The 18,821-nt window shown below is 49.3% G+C and overlaps 2 protein-coding genes and 1 long non-coding RNA gene across 7 annotated transcripts in view; 2 read left to right on the top strand and 1 right to left on the bottom strand.

Annotated features, from left to right (window-relative positions):
* UNC93A (unc-93 homolog A) overlaps positions 1-1,479 on the top strand; it is a 39,995-nt gene extending 38,516 nt beyond the window's left edge. For all 3 annotated transcript variants that reach the window (XM_025422751.3, XM_025422753.3, XM_049114450.1), the window contains exon 10: positions 699-1,479. In XM_025422751.3, coding sequence (XP_025278536.1) covers positions 699-964 — 266 coding nt within the window. In that variant the 3' untranslated portion in view covers positions 965-1,479. The remainder of the gene's footprint in view (positions 1-698) is intronic.
* A 4,134-nt stretch (positions 1,480-5,613) lies between these two features.
* LOC112644434 (uncharacterized) lies at positions 5,614-9,470 on the bottom strand. Its single transcript, XR_003126380.3, has 4 exons — positions 8,850-9,470; positions 6,547-8,537; positions 6,095-6,235; positions 5,614-5,788 (listed from the first exon to the last, which is right to left on the bottom strand). It is a non-coding gene; the product is annotated as an uncharacterized LOC112644434 (long non-coding RNA).
* Positions 9,076-18,656, top strand: TTLL2 (tubulin tyrosine ligase like 2). 3 transcript variants are annotated; one of them, XR_007413094.1, is made up of 2 exons: positions 9,076-9,743; positions 11,454-12,257. XR_007413094.1 is itself a non-coding variant. In XM_049114428.1 (2 exons), exons 1-2 carry the CDS (start codon positions 9,693-9,695, stop codon positions 18,528-18,530), a joined length of 1,662 nt encoding a protein of 553 aa, XP_048970385.1. In that variant the 5' UTR covers positions 9,076-9,692; the 3' UTR covers positions 18,531-18,656. The 3 variants fall into 3 exon arrangements, 1 of the variants encoding a protein (XP_048970385.1); XR_007413095.1 differs by having other exon boundaries at positions 11,245-12,257; XM_049114428.1 differs by lacking the exon at positions 11,454-12,257 and adding an exon at positions 16,920-18,656.
* Positions 18,657-18,821: the final 165 nt, after the last annotated feature.

Below are 18,821 nucleotides of genomic sequence, written 5' to 3'. Positions count from 1 at the left end.
CTAGCCTGCTAGGGCTGTCAACAGAGTACAACCAGATGGGCGACTGACACAGCAGACATTCTTGTTCCTCGGAACTCTGGAGGTGGGAGGTCCAAGATGTGGACAGGTTGGCCTCTGCTGAGGCCTCGCATCTGAGTGTGTAGACAGCTGCCTTCTCCCTGTGTCCCCACATGGTCATCCTTCTATGCATATCTGTGCTGTGATCCCCTCTTCCTATAAGGACACCAGTCTTGGGATGAGAGCCCTCTCTAATGACCTCATTTACCTTAATCACCTCTTTAAAGGCCCCGTCTCCAAACATAGTCACATTCTGAGGTCCGGGGGTTAGGATTGCTTGTGTTTGTCTTTGCTTTTGGTCTCCAGTGAGGAGCCATGCCTCATCTGACACAGGTCGATCCTCTAAGCAATACTTTACTTTTCTGCGCACTCACACACCAAGTGATCGGCAGGCCTGAGCTCTCGCCAGTGCTAACATTGCTTGAACTCTGTTTCTTTTATGTATGATGGTTCTTCGCTGCTAAAGAATGTCTCCAGACTTCCATAAACATGAAATAATTCTGCTTTTTTAAGAAGGACATGTTTCCTGATTTTGTCGAGAAAATTGGGGAGCAGGAAAGCTGCATTGTTTTCACCAATAATTGAAAAAAAAATCCTTTGAGGTTTTGTAGCAACATGTTCATGCCATGTCTCCTCTGCAGTTCTTTATGGTGTCCTGTTCGAGAAGAACAAGGAGGCTGCCTTTGCGAATTACCGCCTGTGGGAAGCACTTGGGTTCGTCATCGCATTTGGATACAGCACATTTTTGTGCGTCTACATCAAACTCTACATCCTCCTGGGCGTCCTGAGTCTGACCATGCTGGCGTACGGGATTGTTGAGTACCTGGAGGCCAAGAACCCGGGCAGGCCAGTTGTTGCAGAACAGACAAAGCCAACAGAGGAGGCAGAAACAGAGACAGTCATGTGACGGTGACACACGCTGCAGCACAGGAACTCTGTGTCGGCAAGACAGCTCTACCTGAAGTGCCTCAGAGTTTATAGCTGCTTCCTCACAATGGTGTCAGCAATATTTAGCCATCCCGAAGACACAGCATAGTTACCTACCATAATTTTTTCTATTCTAGTACGTTTTCAGTTCACCACGTCACCAGTGGAGATCACGAGTGTGCAGGAAGGAATCCATGATCTCCAGCACAAAGGCAGAAAGTTGAGTGCATAATCAGCCAATGGGAACTGGCTTAGGTAGAACCAACAGCTTCCACCTGTTCATGTTGTACTCATCGTGCTTGTTGTTTGTAAGAGTCAGAAGGATGTAAAAATAACAAGTCTGACAGTACAATTTTATAATTGGGTAAACTGACATCCAGGCAAGTCAGCTGGCTCCCTCCCAGAGTCAGTGAGTGACAAAGCCAGACCAGAGTTTATGTCCCTTGAAATTTATAAACTACGAGTTTCTAAATAAATGCAACGACGTTATCAACATTTCTCCCATTCAGATACTTTTATCCCAAATACTCACCTCACTCACACACACCACAGTCATCAGATAAGGGAGCCAGCTTGCTGTAGACTACAATCTGCAGGGCTGACGAGATGATAAGCCTGGACCATGGGCGAATTTATTACCTGTTACATGCACACCTTCTGATCAGAATCTACATCTACCAAGAGTCTATTCCCACCCTCGTCGTCTTTAGCCAGCTGCTAATGCTGGCCTCTGCCTCCTTCGGAGACGTCTTCCCTTCCCCGGAGCTCAGCACCCTCTGGCACCTCTGCTGGTGTCCCCGGGCTGTGTATTCCTTTCCCTCTTCACCGCACGGTGCTCACCTTTCATCCTCAGTCCTTGGTCTTCACCAAAGCTTCTCCTTTTACGTCCCATGAACGTGGCCCTTCTGCACATTTCTGCACCTCCTATTGTGGACAACCCCCCTCTGACTCCAGCCTGCACCCCAGCCTGACACTCTTCCAGGCCTCTCAGCAAAGTTCTATCAGGTCAAACTTCTGTTTAAAACCTTTCGTACCCTGCCCCCTTCAACGAGGAGAGCTTTGTCCAGTCCCAAGGCCCACAGGAGGATGCCGGGCTCCTCTCCAGGGCACTTTGCTCCAGACCTTTGCTCACAGGCTGCCTCCACCTTGACAACCTTCCTGCCCCCCACACCAATGCACCCAGCTTATGTGGGCTGTCCTCACAAGCCAATGCAACTTACATTCTGTTGTATTTATTTTTTGTACGAGCATCTCCCTCAATTGAACCTTGACCTTTGCAGTGTCGGGATACAATACCAGCAGGTACTTAGTGAATGTTCCATTCATGGTGAAGAAAGTCTGTCAATAATTCAAATAATTCTTCACCCATTCCTTGGTCTATGAAATTCCAGCCAGACCCTGGCCCCCTCACCCCCTCCCTCATTCAATACTAGTTGAACCCATTATGCTGGTGATGTGGTGGGGACTCAGACACGGCCCTCAGTTTTCAGCCTACTGAGGAGATACGCCGAATGAATAAAACTTTCAGCTGCTGTGAATTAATGTGTACGTGGCCTCTCCAATGTCACTCACCCTCAACTAAATCTCCCCTCAAGTCCCCAGCTTCTCCTCCCTGTCTCCCAGGCCCAGCTGGCCCTCAGCGGCCTTCTTTCCTCGGTCTGTTGGACCAGGGGCAGGCCCTGTGGTTCCCCACCAACTGGTTCACCCACTCTTCCACTGCCTCTGTGTACCCATCACCTACTTCACATCTTCCTAATCTCTCCTCTACTCTGAACTGAGGGCCAGGCCTCCCTTTTGTGTCTCCATGTGAATCATTTCTGCTCTCCTAGGATCAAACAAAATTCCATAACTACTTGAGGCCTTCAGTGATTTTGACAAAAGTGAGTTTTTATGTTCTCTGAATCTTGTGTTGTGGTTTTCCCCTTTTCTGCCACTTACTGCAGGCTGCCTTGCATTGCATTTGCCTGTAAGTTACCTGACCATCTCCAAACAAGGAGTTTGGATTATTTCACAAAAAGTCAAAGTTCAATAGGTATTTGCATAGAAGGCCCTCAGTGAGGGGTAGATGACAAGCCTGGTCCCTCCAACTCGAGGTTTAGGATTTTGTACATAAACGATGTGTGTCTTCTGGATGCACATCAGGTTAAGATAGGCTGATTTGGAACTGATTTTGGTTACTCTCTCAGCTCAGAGCCTTTGAAAGTGAGGCAATCTCACTTCCTTAAGAATCCCTCATGTTTTCCAGAGAAGCCCTTGAAGAGTATCCTGGAGATAATGGGCCAGATTTTCCTAACCCCACCAGGCATCTGCTGAGACACAGATGACACTGAGGAGTATGCCCAGGTCAAAGATCTGGGAAAAGACCCTCAGGCTGAGAGCAGAGCCAGGAAGTATAAGCAAAGCCTCACAGAAACCTCTAGGGACACCTGTCCAAGCCAGCATCCAGCATCAGAGCCCAGACACAGGGGGATGCAAGTAATCCTGATATTTTATGTTATTTTATCTTATTTTGCTTTGTTTTTAATTTTTTTTTTTTTTTGGAAGGCTGAGGAGGTGTCCTTGGTAACTGGTGACATTGACTATTTCCTGACCCAAGGGCAGCATGCTGTCGAGTGTCTAAGGGAGGGGGATGGGCTGACCTGACATAAAAGGCAAAGGTTGGACTCTCAGTACCGGTGCTGGGGATGCTCGACCCTCCCTCCCTGAGGGGCCTGCTTGACGTGTTTAGACACTCAAAGATAAGAATGTGAGCAGAGGGCCTGATCTTGGACTTTAGGCCCAAAGACCACCCTCGCCTCAATACCACGGGGACAGGGAAACAGTGCAGTATCTTCCAGTGTCCCCGCAGCAAGGATATTGCTGCCTTGAAAATTTTCACTCAAGGCTAAGGGGGTCACCAGAGTTGGGGTCACATGCCTGAGCACATGATCCCGTTTGTTATGGTTGATGCTCACTGGAAAGTGTGCCAGACAACTCTGCTGCCAGGAGCCCAAGGCCCCTTGAGTGACAGGCGGCCTGTAGGTCAACCCTGATGCACAAACGGCCTGTGGTCACTTGGGGAGCATTTGGCTGGTGCTAGTGGAGGTTCTCGGTGGGCAGCACTTGCCCATGTGCCCAACCAGCTGCTCGGCTGGGTGTCCTGGGTGTCCTGGCTCTCCCTGAAAGATTGTCTATGACATGCAGGTCTTCTCTTTTCCCTTCATGCTTTGAATTTCTTGATGGGAAGAGTTTGTGAATGTTCCCAGAACCCTGGTGCAGGGCTTGGACAGAGAACCCCCCATAGCTCTGGTCTCCTCTGCCTGGTCAGTGGGTGAAGGATGACAGCCAGTGCCCATGGTCACACCAGTACTTCTGGCCTCACCTGTGCTAGCGCGAAGCCAGAATTGTAGCAGAAAGTAAATGATTTAATCTTGCTGTTAGCATTCCTTCTATACAATGAGAATTATCTCATTTCATAAGGAATCATTAAGACAAAGTGTTGTTGTGAAACACCATGAAGTGCTGTGTGCGATGTGGTGTCCATCCCCTGGATGAAGGTTAAAAGATAGCACTTCCCAAGCATCCCTGGCCTTCATGGAGTTATTACAAACCTTGACTGGGTTTGATCCAACAATCCTAACTCTCTTGACCCAACTCCAGGGCTCAGCAACAAACACATACTTCTGTTACTTGCTCAGAGTAATTAATAGGGGCAAGGCTTAAAAAATCTATAATGTATGGATGTGTGTTACAATACATTATATAAAAAAAAACTCCCTGAAAATTGGAGAGATAGCTGAAAGAAAAATGCTAACTGTAGAAATAACAATGTTAAAACCACCTAATAAAGAGCAATGTGTCAGAAATTTAGGCTTATGGCTACTGGAGAGTCCCTTCAATTTGCTAAAATGAGCCCAAGTCTACTGGTAGCCAAGGCAAAAAAAAAAAACACAGATTATATAATCATCAATCTTGGATGAAAGAAGATTTGTCAGGGTTTTCAAGGAGAATCAGTTTCTAGGTCCTAACATGTAAAGGGATATTCATGCGTGTCCCTGAATGAGGAACATAGGCAGGCACAGCCAACGGCTGATAGACGTCCGGGGAGGAGGGTGTTTTATGGCAGTTTGCTTACCGGGACCCCTGACAGAGGTGGGGCGTATAATGGAAATGGGGTCCTGTGCACACATGGGGGAGGGGATCTAGGAGGCCCTGAGGGGGTGGGGGGATGCTCAGGGATGGCTGGGTCACTCTGCTGCCTTCTGCAGGACACTAGAACCTACTCCAGAGCTAGGGCCAAAGGCCTTCGAGGTCTTACCCTCATCCTCATCCTCACCTGGCTGGTGAGGGTCTCCAGCCTGGGCTTCACATCTTGTGACAGCAGCACTGTGTCTGTCTGTGTGTCTTTTCTCCTCTTCTGAGAAAGACACCAGGCCTATTGAGTGGGGGCCCACCCTACCCAGCCTCACCTCGTCTTAACTATACCCACAATGATCCTGTTTCCAAAAAAGCTCATATTCTGAGGTTTTGGGAAGGACACGAATTTGCAGAGGATGCTATTCACCCCAGTACGGAATTCACAAGAGAGAGGAGTGACATGATGTGCCTCAGTTTTTTTTAAATATATTTATTTATTTATTTATTCATGAGAGACAACATAGAGAGAGGCAGAGACACAGGCAGAGGGAGAAAGTCTTCCTGCAGGGATCCTGATCCAGGACTTGATCCCAGGACCCCGGGATCAGGACCTGAGCTGAAGGCAGATGCTCAACCTCCAGGCACCCAAGTGTCTCAATATGCCTTAATTTTAAAAGGCTCACTCTGGCTGTTGGCAAAGAATTGTTATACTATGTCTTGGCAAATTGAATGCCAATAAAAAAATATATATATACAAAAAAAAAGACAAAGAATTAAAAGCCATTGAACTAGGAAGTTGTTGAATCTTTTGAGCAAGAAAGGACAGCAGCTGGTAGCCGGGAGGCTTCCAGAGCTGTGAGTGGAAAAGGTGTGGAGGGCTCAGATGGGGGATGTGCTTGCAAGGCAGGGTCTATGAGATATGCTGAGGCAGAAGGAAAGGTCCCCAAGTTTTAATCACCGAAGAATCAGAAAGGCCAAGTGGCCACTTACTTACACTGAGGAGCCTGCCAGAGGAGCAGGTTCCTGGAGCAGAAATCAAGAGCCTGGTGTTGGTATGTGAGGTCTAATGTTCTCAGACATCCAGGTGGCTCTGGTGAGTGGCAGTGGGACATCTGGGGCTGGAATCTGGGGATGTCTAGGGAGGGAGAGAAACGGGGATGTCAGCACCATAGAGAGGCTGTTAAAATCATGGCTCGGAAGGAGACTGACGGGGTGAGGGGGCCTGAAAAGCAAAGCCCTGCACCTTCCGACTTTAGAGGTCAGGGCAAAGGGGAAGAGCCAGGAAGAAAATGACCAGTGGGACAAACAAGGACCCCTGAAAGAGTGACACAGGAGAGCCCATTAGTGACAGTGTCTCAACGACAGGTCAGCTTTGGTGTCCACTGCTGGGGGATGTGATCAGATGGTGGTGGGAAACAGATCGCTGGTTTGGCAAAACAACGTCACCTGTGTCTGTGGCCAGAGCAGCTCAGATGAAGGCCTGAACCAAGTGGCTCAACCAGAGGAGAGAAGTGAAGATGGGTGGGGGGATCTCCAGTCCTTTCCTGAGACTCTCTCCGGAAGCGAAGCAGCAGCTAGAGACTGATGTGGGGGCCGAGGATTGTGACGCAGCTGAAATGTTGGGCATTAAGTTTATTCTAGTTCAAATTCCTTAGGTGATAATGATGAGAAACGCAGGAATAATCACCAAGGTTAAAGACTCATCTGGGTCACAGAGCCGATTAGTTAAAGAAATGGGACAGAACTTGATTTCTTAACTCCCGGTTGTTTTTCTACTAAAAAGCGTAGCTGCTGAGGGACTCCAGATGTTATTCTTCAACTAAGATAGATGCACTTAATTTTTGCAGAACTTTCTGTTGAATTTTAAAATAAAGACAGGAAATGTACAATTATACAAGTACAGCTTGATAAAATTTCACAAACTGGATACAACCATATAACCAACACCCACAGCAGGAAACAGAACACCTGCTGCATGGAGCCCCATGGGGATCAATTCTATCACTTCCTCTGAGGGCAACAACTTCCAAACCATGGATTCTTTGTTATACCTAACTATATGTATTTCTCTCTTGATTCCATTTGATTGTAAAAGGATCATGTTTGTAAACGTCCTTCAAGAAGTACTGAAGTGATCATAGCAACCGATGAAAGTCCATTCTCAGTAAATATTCACCATCTTACTACTGAACCAGGTGCTGTGCTAGGGGTAGTAGCTTCCAGGGAATCTTAATCGGAAAGTGTCAAGAGCTTGGTCCCTGCTTGGGAAGATCTGCAGGGGCGGGGAAGATTTCCAGGTTCCCGTTGATCATGCTCTTTTTCACATCGTTCTACCTTGGGCTTGAAAGATGGAAAGATTCTTTCTCCATCAATCACATGGGGGATGAGTTTCGGTGCTCACTTGGTGGATAGGACTGAGGTATTAAAGAAAGGGAAAAGTCTACTTATTGGTTCAATGTTTCCTTGGACTCTGCCAAAGTTCTAGATTTAAACATCATAATGAACTCAGCTTATTCTAGATCTTATCAGAGGAGCTGAGTGTGTCCTGGTGCAAGGAACACTTGCACCTGAAGGTGAGACTCCATTGACACCATGAACAGCGCACACTGCTGAGGTCCCAGAGCCTCAGATAGCAAGCCCCAACCCCGGGAAATAGTGCAAGTGGTCCCAGCGGGGATGGGGTGCTCCTCTGGCTCCCTTCTCTGACCCCAAGGCCCAAAGTCCATGTGGTCAGCCACTAGGAGGCTCTCAGCTTCCCTTAGGCCTTCCGTGTCAGAGGGGTACAGGATCCCACTGCAACACCATCCAAGGGAGAATTGAGCCCAGTGAGAAATTCAGAGACACCACCCAGGGGAAGAATGTGGAAAAGACATAGTTTGGGGAAATGAGTTTGCTCACGGTGTTTGTTTTGGACGAAGCCAACATGTTTCATCTGGTAAGTGCGCCCCGCATCATTTTACTGCTTGAGTTACCAGTAATCTTGCAAGCTGACGTAAACATCTCGAACTGAAGGGGACAATTTTAAACGAATGAACGAATTCAGAATTTGTAGCTCTCTAAACTAGATGATTTCGGCCTAGAAATCCTAACTTGCATCTGGATTGCCAACCCTGCGTCTGTGCATCACTTGAAATCACAGCCAACGCCACCGTCGTTGACGCTCGTGAAGACAGCTGGGGGATGGGCTCCATCATTCTGTTTTTATATTATTTCCCGGCACATATGGCTGCAGGGTAACAGTAAATAATTAACAACGACTGAACACGTCAAACCAAAAAAGAAAAATGCCTGGTAGGCTGCAGACAATGAATTACTTTTATTCTTGGTTTGCTAATTAGGAAATCTGTGGTGTTTCCCTGCGCCTGGCACGGCGTAGCCCACGTCTCCGGCTGTTGTGTTGAGCAGTTTTATATATCACGTGAAGGAATTTATTGGTCCTGCAAGGGTGTAACAGTGTCTGTAATTAAATACTTGGCATTGAAACATTAAACATTAATCAACAGAGTAGTAAGATGCCGGAGCCTGAGTGAGTCAAGTACAAAGATCCCACGTAGAGGTGCCTCTACGCAGAAATCCTGGGCGGATTCTCTTGGTGTCGTCCTAAAGTCCACAGGTGGGGCGAGCAGGTCCCAGGGGACAGAATGCGGGTGTGGGGGCAGCGCACAGCCTCGAGGGAAGGACGGGGCCGACTGGGATCCCAGGGGTACACTGGCTTAAAGGAACAATAAAGATTCATTTTGGAAACTCACCTGTTTTTCTGTGGAAATGACTTATTTTGAGATCCCACCAGGGAAAAGCACGAGGAGATCCCAGGCAGTCCCCAGGGGAGCCCACCTGCATCTTCTCGCTGCCCTGCATCCTCAGGTTTGCAGCTGATGGGGCCCCTGAGCTCCGGGCTGAGTGTGGTCCCCACAGAAGGAAGAAAACCCTTGAGAGGAAGATAGACGAGACACAGACAAGCCCGGGTCCACCTCCCATGGGCTTCTGAAGCCCTCAGACCCTGAGTTCCTGAGGTGATGTGCCCCCTTTGTGAGGAGAGCAGGCTTGCATCACTGAGCCACCAGCACTGGCGCTTCCAGCTCTGCCCCTGGGCTCTGCAGTGGCTGAAGGCAGACCACAGACCCCCTTGGAAGCAGGGCCTGCCTTCCTCACACCGAGCCGGGCTCAGGGACAAGTGCATGGACATCACGCCCAGCAGTGGACGGGGCCGCAGTGTGGGCCTCCATCCCCAGACCCACCCGTCTGCGAAAGCACAGGGGGCCAGGGCCGCCAGGACCAGCCACCGTGCGCTTTGACCGGCGGGGCCCCTGCGCTCCAGATTCCGTGTGACTCCAGGGGAATAGCACTCAGTCCCTGGCTGGGTTGTGTGGCTTCAACACACTTTCAGTCCAGGAAACACATAGAGTGCCTACTGTGTGCAAGGCCACAGCAATAGGAAGGGCAGGGCCAGCCCATTGTGTGACAGGTGGGCAGGAGGAGGGCACTCTGTGGCATCCCATAGGGAGTGGGTGGGAGGGGTCAAGCCAAACATCCTGAGCAGCCTGAGTTTTCCAAGATCTAATGGACGCTAAGGCTTTGGAGCAGAGCAAGACATGTCCTGGAATGCAGATGGCTGCAATGTAAGGGGAGCAGCCTTCACTAAGGTGAGTGTGAAGGGCGTGGGCCCCAGGGGAGGGGAGCGGGGGACATGAAGTAGGGATGCACGGAGGCCACAGCAGGGGCCTGGTGTGGGACATGTGTGGAGCTGGAAGTCAGGGCTGGGATGGGGTTTCAGCTGAACAGAGGCTGAGGACTCGGGGGAAGGCCTTGAATGCCATGCTAGGAAGTGTGGCCTTCAGACATAGACAGGATATTTTGAAGGCTTTCCAGTAGGAAATAAAAAAATCACCACAGGACATTGCCTTCCTATGTGCAGTTTACAAAGGGACAGGCTCAGCTCTGCAAGTCCTGGGACAATGGACATTTTTACTCTGAGTCAGTTCTGTTCCATCAGGGCTTGTTGCAGATGGATGTGACGCTTGGGACTCTGGGTGCAAGGTGTCATCAGATGTGGCCTTTGCCCCCAGGGAACTGATGGCTTTAATCATCAATTACAACCTATTATTAATGCAAAAAATAGTTCAGGGGCATCGACTTAGAATAAGTAAAAATTGTTCTGAGTTTAAGGTAATAGTAATGTATTTCCAAAAAAAAAAAAAAAAATGGTTGCAGAGGACAGTCCCTCCTCCACCACCTGGCTTCGCCTCCCTGGGAGCCCACAGCCACTGCTGTTTGCTAGTCAATAAAAATGTGTGAACCACTTCTAAATTTGAAAGTCACCTCACTGAGGAGTGTGAAGTGTCAGTCTCATGGGCAGCACTTACACCCAGCAGGACGGCGGACGTTTCTAGATGTTTACAGTATGGCTGAAGGCTAGACCATGGATGGTAAACAAGTTAACAAAAAAGTTAACAAAACCACATTTTCACGTGGGACACAAGGACACACAGGCTGCATATAGCAAGTCCCCAGTAATCCCAAGTGAGAGCAGGGAAGATGCTGTTGAAATTAATTGTTAAGGTTCTGAAAGACCGAGACCCTTTTATGGCAACATGAGAGGTGTTCATTCTTTCATCCTACGTATGTGTACGATGTAAACAGACACCCTGGGGGAACCCGTGGACTGATGCTCTTAAAGAAACTGGTTCTCTGCATCAGTGGGATCTGTGTTTGCTCTTGCAGTGTCAAATTTTAGGGTCACCTGAGAAGGAATATCCTTCTCCCTGACCTCGGAATATTTCCTGCCTCCATCCAATGATGACAGCCATGCATGGTGCTCGATTGCAGGGCCTAGCACTGCTGCGGGGTCCCGGTCCAAAGGCAGCCACTGGGGCTGTTGGTCCCGCAAAGCAGTCAATGCGTGAAAAGATAGTGCACGCAGAGAGAATAGGCTCTGGTTGTATCTTGAGGTCCCAGGTTGCAAGGGAGAAGATGGGAGAATTAGCACTTTGGTGGGTGTACAGGTGCCGGGAGCTAGCATCCGTGGGAACCAGTCCTCCGGAGAAGCTGGGGGCCCGCAGGGGCGTTCTCAGGGCTCCCTGGTCCTGTAGCGATGGCAACGTTAAATGCAGCTGATGTCCCTCCTGTGGGGCCCCGCATACCCAGGGACGTCCTTGAGGTCAGGGGAAGAGAAACCTCTCCCTCCGTGGGCTGGGACTGTGTGACCCTGTGACCAAGGCTGAGCCACACCCAGGAGACCACAAAGCCCCAGGATTATAGTAATGACCCAGTCATACGTTTGGATGTGCGGCTTCTAAGAGCCGGGTAGCTGCTGCTCCTCCGATGCTGCTGATGCTCTGGTGAAATCGGCCCAGGTCCAGCCGAGGAAGAGCCAAGAACGTGGCTTGCCCTGAGTTGTGCGTCTCCAGTTGCACATCACCAGCTTCGCTGGGCCTTTTCTTGTTCCTGCTTCACACACGGAGTCGTCAGATGGTGGTTCTGTCGCAATGCGTGTTGATGTTTTCCATCCAGACGAGGGCTTGCACCCTAGGAATGTTCCAGCCACGTTCCCAGTCACAGGCTGTCCCTCTCCTAAAGCATGTGGACTTCGTCCTGTGGGCCGGGGGACCCTTCCCCCTTCGGAGACTGGCTCAGGATGTTCTGGTTTCCTTCTGGAAGTTTCTACATGGAGCCTGACCTTAACCTTGGAATGCCACACAGGGGTTCTTTATCCATCAAGCCTCATTGACAGACGCGCCGTTTCCTGCGTCTGTAGATCTATGGCTGTGCACCTGCCAAGGCTGTGCCCACGTCACAAGGCCCCTCCTTGGGGCCACACCTGGAACACAGCTTCCCACCGGAGAGTGCGTCCGGAGCGGCAGGCGGGAGAGCATGACTCTACCAACATGACTGTACAGAGGTAACAATTTCTCTGCGGTGAACTGGCAGGGTGTACGTATTATTAGTAATTATTATTACTTTGATATATTTCTGGGCCAATCGTGATATGTCTGCGTGACTGCCCAGGGCGGAGGAGAACTGTATTCCAAATAAAGTGTTTTCAAGTTGGGAGACAATGTTAAGTGGCTTCTTTTCAGGGTAAGGAGAGCCCTTCTGACCAGCAGTCCCACCTGTGTTCAGGTTTAGAGCTGCAGCAATCGTGTTGCCAAGGGCCTCCACTCCAGCCCTGGACAAATGGCAAATATTTTTAAATATTTAACAATTTCATATTAAATTTTCATGTCATATGTGTGTGTTTGTATATGATATTTACACCGAATTGTACATTACTTCGCCTTTTAAATATCAGTACAGTGAACCAAACTTAATATTTTAATTATTTATTACAAGCATCAATTAATATAAATGGATGCCTTTGGGAAACAGCCAGGGCTCCCTGCCTGTGCAAATAAAATACCCAGCACCGCTGTTATTATATGAGTTATTTGTATCTTTAATTAATTTCATTATAATAACAGTCATTTCAATTTCCTGCCCATACAGCTTGTATGTCACAGTTTTCAAGTCCAAATACCCGTTTAAACACATAGTTACTGACTTAAACACTCAGAAGGTGGAAAGATCTAGTGCTTATTCACTAAAATGTCAGATTTGGTGATGTCGATTTTAGTTGGGAATAGAATTTTCCACTGAATTTTGGGTTCGAGACAGAGAAACGTAAGTTAGCCATAAACCTCTTGGCTCCTGACCTATAGATACGTGGGATGTTATAATGTTATAAAAAGGGAGAAGAAATCTGAGGCAGAAATGAGCAATAGAGTAGGAATCCTCTACCTGTCTGTACTCGGATTATTTACCCTCGGCTGAAAAGGAGGAGGAATCCACGACGGCTTGCATTCCTGTAATTTTATAGGAAAAAAATGTCACCCCCATGCTCCCCCTGCCCCGACGCTGCCTGGTTTGCTGGCTCGTTCAGCTGTTCTGCAAACAGGGCAGCCGATGCAGAAAGACACTAAAGACGGCCCTGACCTCATGACCTCCTACTCTGCTGGATGAGGCAGGCGTGTGGCCATTTCCACACCAGGAAGGGGCAGCGAGCAGGGCCCTGTAGAGACCTAGCCAGAGACCCCAGGGTGGGGGCACCTACAGCGACAGCACCCCGACCTCCTGGCCTGAGCGCAGACATGCAGAGCCCACACAACCCGGGCTGGAGCACATTCACCGCAGGTGTGCGTGGAGCGCAGGTGTGCGGACTGGGTGCCAGGGACCCCACCTCCCTGCTGGTCCCAGGGCAACGGCTCCTTGGTGTAAACAGGCCGGTTGTCAAGGCCAGGACAGACGGTCGGACGCATGTAATGAAATACAAAGCCTCCTCCCCTTACAATGGCAGAGGCTCGAGATGCCGCTTCCCTGCAGGACACACGGTCGCCCCTGCCCTGTGACCCCCATCCTGTGGCCCCCGCCCTGTGACCCGAAGCCCCACCTCCAGGCCCTGATCACTCTTGGCACCTCTGAAGCTCCTGCTCCCTGGCCTGGTCTTGGGTGTTTCTCACCTCCTCTGCAGGGCCTCCCTGCTTCCCTCCTCAACCCCCAGGCCCTGTGCCTTGCAGCGATTTGCCCCTCCTCTTAAGGTCACGGGGTATTTAATTGTATACAAAAATACATGAGGGAACGGTGACAGCGGGAGCCACCACCCGCCTACACAAACAGCCTTAGTGGTGTCACCCCATGGAGGAGACACCTCCAACCCTCTGCTGGAGTTCGATGCTCCTCCCCCCTCACCTCCACCTTCTTCTCCCCCTTCACCTCCTCCTTCAGCAGCAGGAGGCCAACCTCTGGACACCATAACACAGGGAAAGGACACGTGCATCTCGCAGGTGCTCCTACATCCATGGACCACATGGCCACAGCTGGAGCTGGAGCTTCCCAAGGCTGGTCCTGCCGTGGCCATGAGCAGTGTCACCTCGTCACCTTCCTCCCTCCTACAGATGAGGACTTCCTTTCCCTCAGCTCAGGCCAGGAAGAAAATGGGTTATTATGAAAACCTCCGTGGATAGCTTCACTTTTACCCACGAGGAAAGCCATCTCTTCTAGATGCAACCATGGTGTGATGGTCAGCTCATGAGGCCCGCTCCAGAAAGGAGCCGAGGCCCTGTGGCTCCAGGCCCCAAGAGCATGTGCCACAGGTTTTGTCCGAGTCTCCTCGGGCAGGTGGCTTTGCCCCCAACCATCGCTGTCTCACCTAGAGTGAAAACATCCTCACTCACCTTGAAGTCAGCACCTCCTCCTTCCGACCTACCGGAGGCCAAAGCCCTGGAGCTGGCATGTGCACCACGGAATACCGGGAAGGAGCCTGGACACCAAGCCTCATCCTGGAGGGTCCTCTGCTGGCTCCTCTTCACTCAGCCACCACCCATGTTGCCTCCCCCGTGATGGCCTCTTCTCGCCAAAGACCCGGTCCTGACGCTCTCCCAGGGAGGGCTTCCGAATTTATCCCTGACCCGTTTTTCATCCCTGTGCCTCCTCCCCGTCCCACAGGCTTTTCTTAATCAGTCAGAACTACTTGCTGTTGTCAGCATCCGTGAGTCTGAAAGAGGCAGGATGGAGAAATGTCAGCAGCTCCAGAAGAACTTTTATTGAGCAGAAAAACTCTTTTTTTTAAAAGATTTTATTTATTTATGAGAGACACAGAGAGAGAGAGACAGACAGAGACAGAGACATAGAGAGACATAGAGAGAGGCAGAGACACAAGCAGAGGGAGAAGCAGGCTCCATGCAGGGAGCCTGAAGTGGGACTCAATCCTGGGTCTCCAGGACCACACCCTGAGCTGAAGGCGGCGTTAAACCGCTGAGCCACCAGGGCTGCCCCAGAAAAAACTCTTAGTGATGCATTTGATTTCTCCATGAAATTTTAACAGGAAGACAGATACTTAGCTGAAATGGGATCCAGTGGGTGCATTGCATAAGCAGCCCTACAAAGTACCCGAATTCTCATTAAACCAACTCTATAACACCACCTCTCAGAGGTTGACTGATTGGTGGGGGAACCCGGGTTTGCAGACCGGCCTCGAGAGCTGCATCTCAGATCTGTTCTTGTCCACTGACCTGCGGGGTGGGAAAGAGGCCAGGCTCTTAGCCACCAAGTGCTGATTCCCCACAAAACAAGGCTCCAACCACAATGCCACACTGTTCTTGATAGCCTCCAGGGCTGGGAGGGTGGAGACTGCCAGAAATTGGACAATAATCAGTTTGGTTTGCCTGACTCAGTATTTCCCACTCCGCTTTTGTGAAATGGTAGCTGATATAACAGCAATCTTAAGAGGGCTTCATGATCGAATAAGCTTGGGAGGAAAGATGGCATATTTCTTGGAGCTGGAAAGAGTAAAAACACTTTCCACTGTGTCTCATCCAGCTTCCATAATTATTTGTGACTCCGGATCTTCCTCCTCTCCACCCCTCACATGTGTGTGCGCACACACATTCTGCTAAAATACCTATTAGTGTCATTGAACATGGTTTGCAAACATTGCTGTGGATCGCCAAGATTGGATTTCTTCATAGCCGTGCCGCATTTACAAACTCTGTGCGCTCCTCCTGGTCCAAGCAGTAACAGCACCGGCAAGGCATGTTGACGCTGCTTGTGTTCACAGCTCTTTTGGACATTGTTTCGGAGCCACCGCCCCAGCCTGTTAGCAGCCTCAGGACCAGAGGCCAGCTGTTCTCTACGGTTGGCTTCAGATTCGGAAACAAAGTCGCTGGGAACAAGGTGTCTGCTTCACTCCTTGACTCTTCTCAGTTTCAAATCTGGAAAAAAAAGGGTGAGCAAGCAGGATTTCTCTCCCTTCCGGCCTCCCTCCCACCCACCTTCTCTCTGGTCAGACTGACTTCACTGAACATACAGTACACGTCAAAGTTTACTCCTTTAGCATCTGTCAAAATCTCTCAAACACTGCATAATTTCCACCAAGTAAGTTATGTTTGCCTCCTTAGATGATAAATTATGCATGAACAATCCTAATGTTGTCAAAGAAACAAGTCGAAATTGCCTGAACTTGGAATTTTTGATGAGCTTGTTGTTTTAGGACTTCAGAATATGGACACCCCCCACCCACCCAAGACTTAAGACTTTTTTTTCCCCCTAGGTCATAACAAAACATCATGCCTCATCATCAGTTTTGATTTTCTCAAAAACGGTCTTATTTTCTTCCTTTGAAATTTCGGAAAATTGTTGAGTGTGCACTTTTGATGTATCTTGCAAAATGTGAGGCATGATCTTGACATAATCATTGTTTTTACAAAATGAGTTTTTTAAAACTCAAATTTTTCCTATTTTTTTCTTGCAAGTTAGCATGTGTTTGAGAGAACCCAGTCTCTGACCCTGGGGATGCAAGGCAGGGGCTGGTGGTCATCATAGGTGTCTGGTCTAAGCTCCTTGAGCCTCTCAGGCCAAGGGACACCTGCTAATCATGTAATGCCAGCATCTCACACTTTTTTCCATGTTAAAATTCAAAATAATGCAAAATGTGACATTTGCTTTTTCTAAAGAATGTTCGGGTTTTAGGCCAACAGGATTCATTGCATCTCCAGGCACAGAGCAGAGCGGCCCTCAGCAGCATCAACGGTGTGACTGCCAACACTTTGAACATGTCACTAAAAGGAATAAATGGGCAGGTAGCTCTGGAGAGACGGAATGTGCAGGGAGGGGTAGGTCAGTTTTCGCAGGCGTAGTGGAAATGTGGGTATCCAGGGAGACCGTATGATGTGAGGGAAGGCACAGACCAAACAGCTGGCCATGGGACATGGACTCTTTTATGTGAAAGCTCCTTGAGATTGTGATCTCCCCACCCACCTGCTAACGCTTTTGTGATCATCAATTTTTAGAAAAGCGAGCCTTATCTGATGGTGGAAGACAGACCTCCAGGGCCCATCCTGAAGCCACCAGTGTTTCATGTGGACGACACCACGCCAGAAGTGGTGCAGAGTGTCCTGCTGGAGCGTGGGTGGGACAAATTTGATAAAGGAGAGCAGAACGTGGAAGACTGGAACCTGTACTGGAGGACGTCGTCTTTCCGGATGACCGAGCACATCAACGTTAAGCCGTGGCAGCGGCTGAACCACCACCCAGGCACCACCCAGCTCACCAGGCAGGACCACCTGGCCAGACACCTGAAGCACATGAAGAGGATGTACGGCACGCCGCTGTACGAGTTCATCCCACTGACATTCATCATGCCCAACGACTACAATAAGTTCGTGGCCGAGTACTTTAGGGAGAAGCACGTGCTGGGTGCCAAGCACAGCTACTGGATTTGCAAGCCTGCCGAACTTTCTCATCGGAGGGGGATCATCATTTTCAGCGACATTAAAGGCTTACTCTTTGACGATACATATATAGTACAGAAATATATCTGCAACCCCCTCCTTGTGGGCAGATATAAATGTGACCTCCGCATCTACGTTTGTGTCACCGGCTTTAAGCCTTTGACCATTTATATCTATCAGGAAGGGTTAGTGCGGTTTGCCACGGAAAAGTTTGACCTCAGTAATTTGCAGAACAACTATGCCCATTTGACCAACAGCAGCATCAATAAATCCGGGGTCTCGTATGAGAAAATCAAAGAAGTGATCGGTCACGGTTGCAAGTGGACCCTCAGCAGGTTCTTCTCTTACCTTCGCAGCTGGGATGTGGATGACCTGCTTTTGTGGCAGAAAATCACCCAGGTGGTTATTCTCACGGTGCTCGCCATCGCACCCTTGGTCCCCTTTGCAGCCAACTGCTTTGAGCTCTTTGGGTTTGATATTTTGATTGATGACAACTTGAAACCATGGCTTCTAGAGGTCAACTTCAGCCCTGCCCTGTCCATAGATTGTTCAGCGGACATATCGGTAAAGAGGAAACTTATCCATGACACCATTGAACTGATTTACTTGCAGGGTCTGAGAAACGAGAGGACGGGATGTCGTGATGGTGCAAAGGGGAGCCACAGCGTCTCCCTCACGAAGCTGGATGTGGGCAGATTCAACAAGGTTTGCAGTGCTCTTCCCTGTGAGTCCCTCTTACAGTTCACGAGTAGAACATTTAAGGACGAATCTGCTGTAAAGAAGGCTATAAAAATATGCCCTGAAAATAAGCATGCCTCCCAGCCTAGGGAAATGACTAGCAGGAAGAAAGACCTACTTCTGTCAACAAGAGAAGCCCCCAAAACCAAGCCAAAGCTAAAGGGCAGACGCTCGCCCCACAAGAAGATCATTCCATTCATGTCACTCATTCAGTCACGCGCGGACAAGACCAGCATCTCCCCGTGCGTCCCCTTGGACAACGGCAAAGTGCCGGGTCTCCAGGCAGGGAACTTTGTTCTCATTTTTCCCTTCAATGAAGCTACGTTTGGAGCTTCTAGGAATGGACTGAATGTCAGAAGGATAATTCAAAAGCTCCAGAAACTAAAGAATAAGCAACATTCCCACATGTTGGAAATGGAAACAAAAAGGTGACAGGGTCTGGGGAAAACCAGGGATTCCTTCGCCAGAGACAGCAACAGCTCAGCCCCTGACCTCTGCATCCAGCACTCTGACCACGTCACTGGGACCTGATGGGGTGTGTATGTAAATATAACGATTCTGCAAAGCAGAACACATTCAGGTGGTGATTAAATTATATGATATGATTGGCTAATTTCCTCCGATTTTTGGGAGAACACCACCCAGCCTGTTGCCTGCGCTCAGAAATCCTTTATATTACAATTATACTGTACACTTATTTAAACATGAGAAAAGATTATTAGA

Source organism: Canis lupus, chromosome 1, assembly GCF_003254725.2.
Source record: "Canis lupus dingo isolate Sandy chromosome 1, ASM325472v2, whole genome shotgun sequence".
In the NCBI taxonomy this organism is placed as follows: Eukaryota; Metazoa; Chordata; class Mammalia; order Carnivora; family Canidae; genus Canis; species Canis lupus.
Note: the sequence above shows the minus strand (reverse complement) of the source record. Positions and strands in the feature narration are given on the sequence as shown.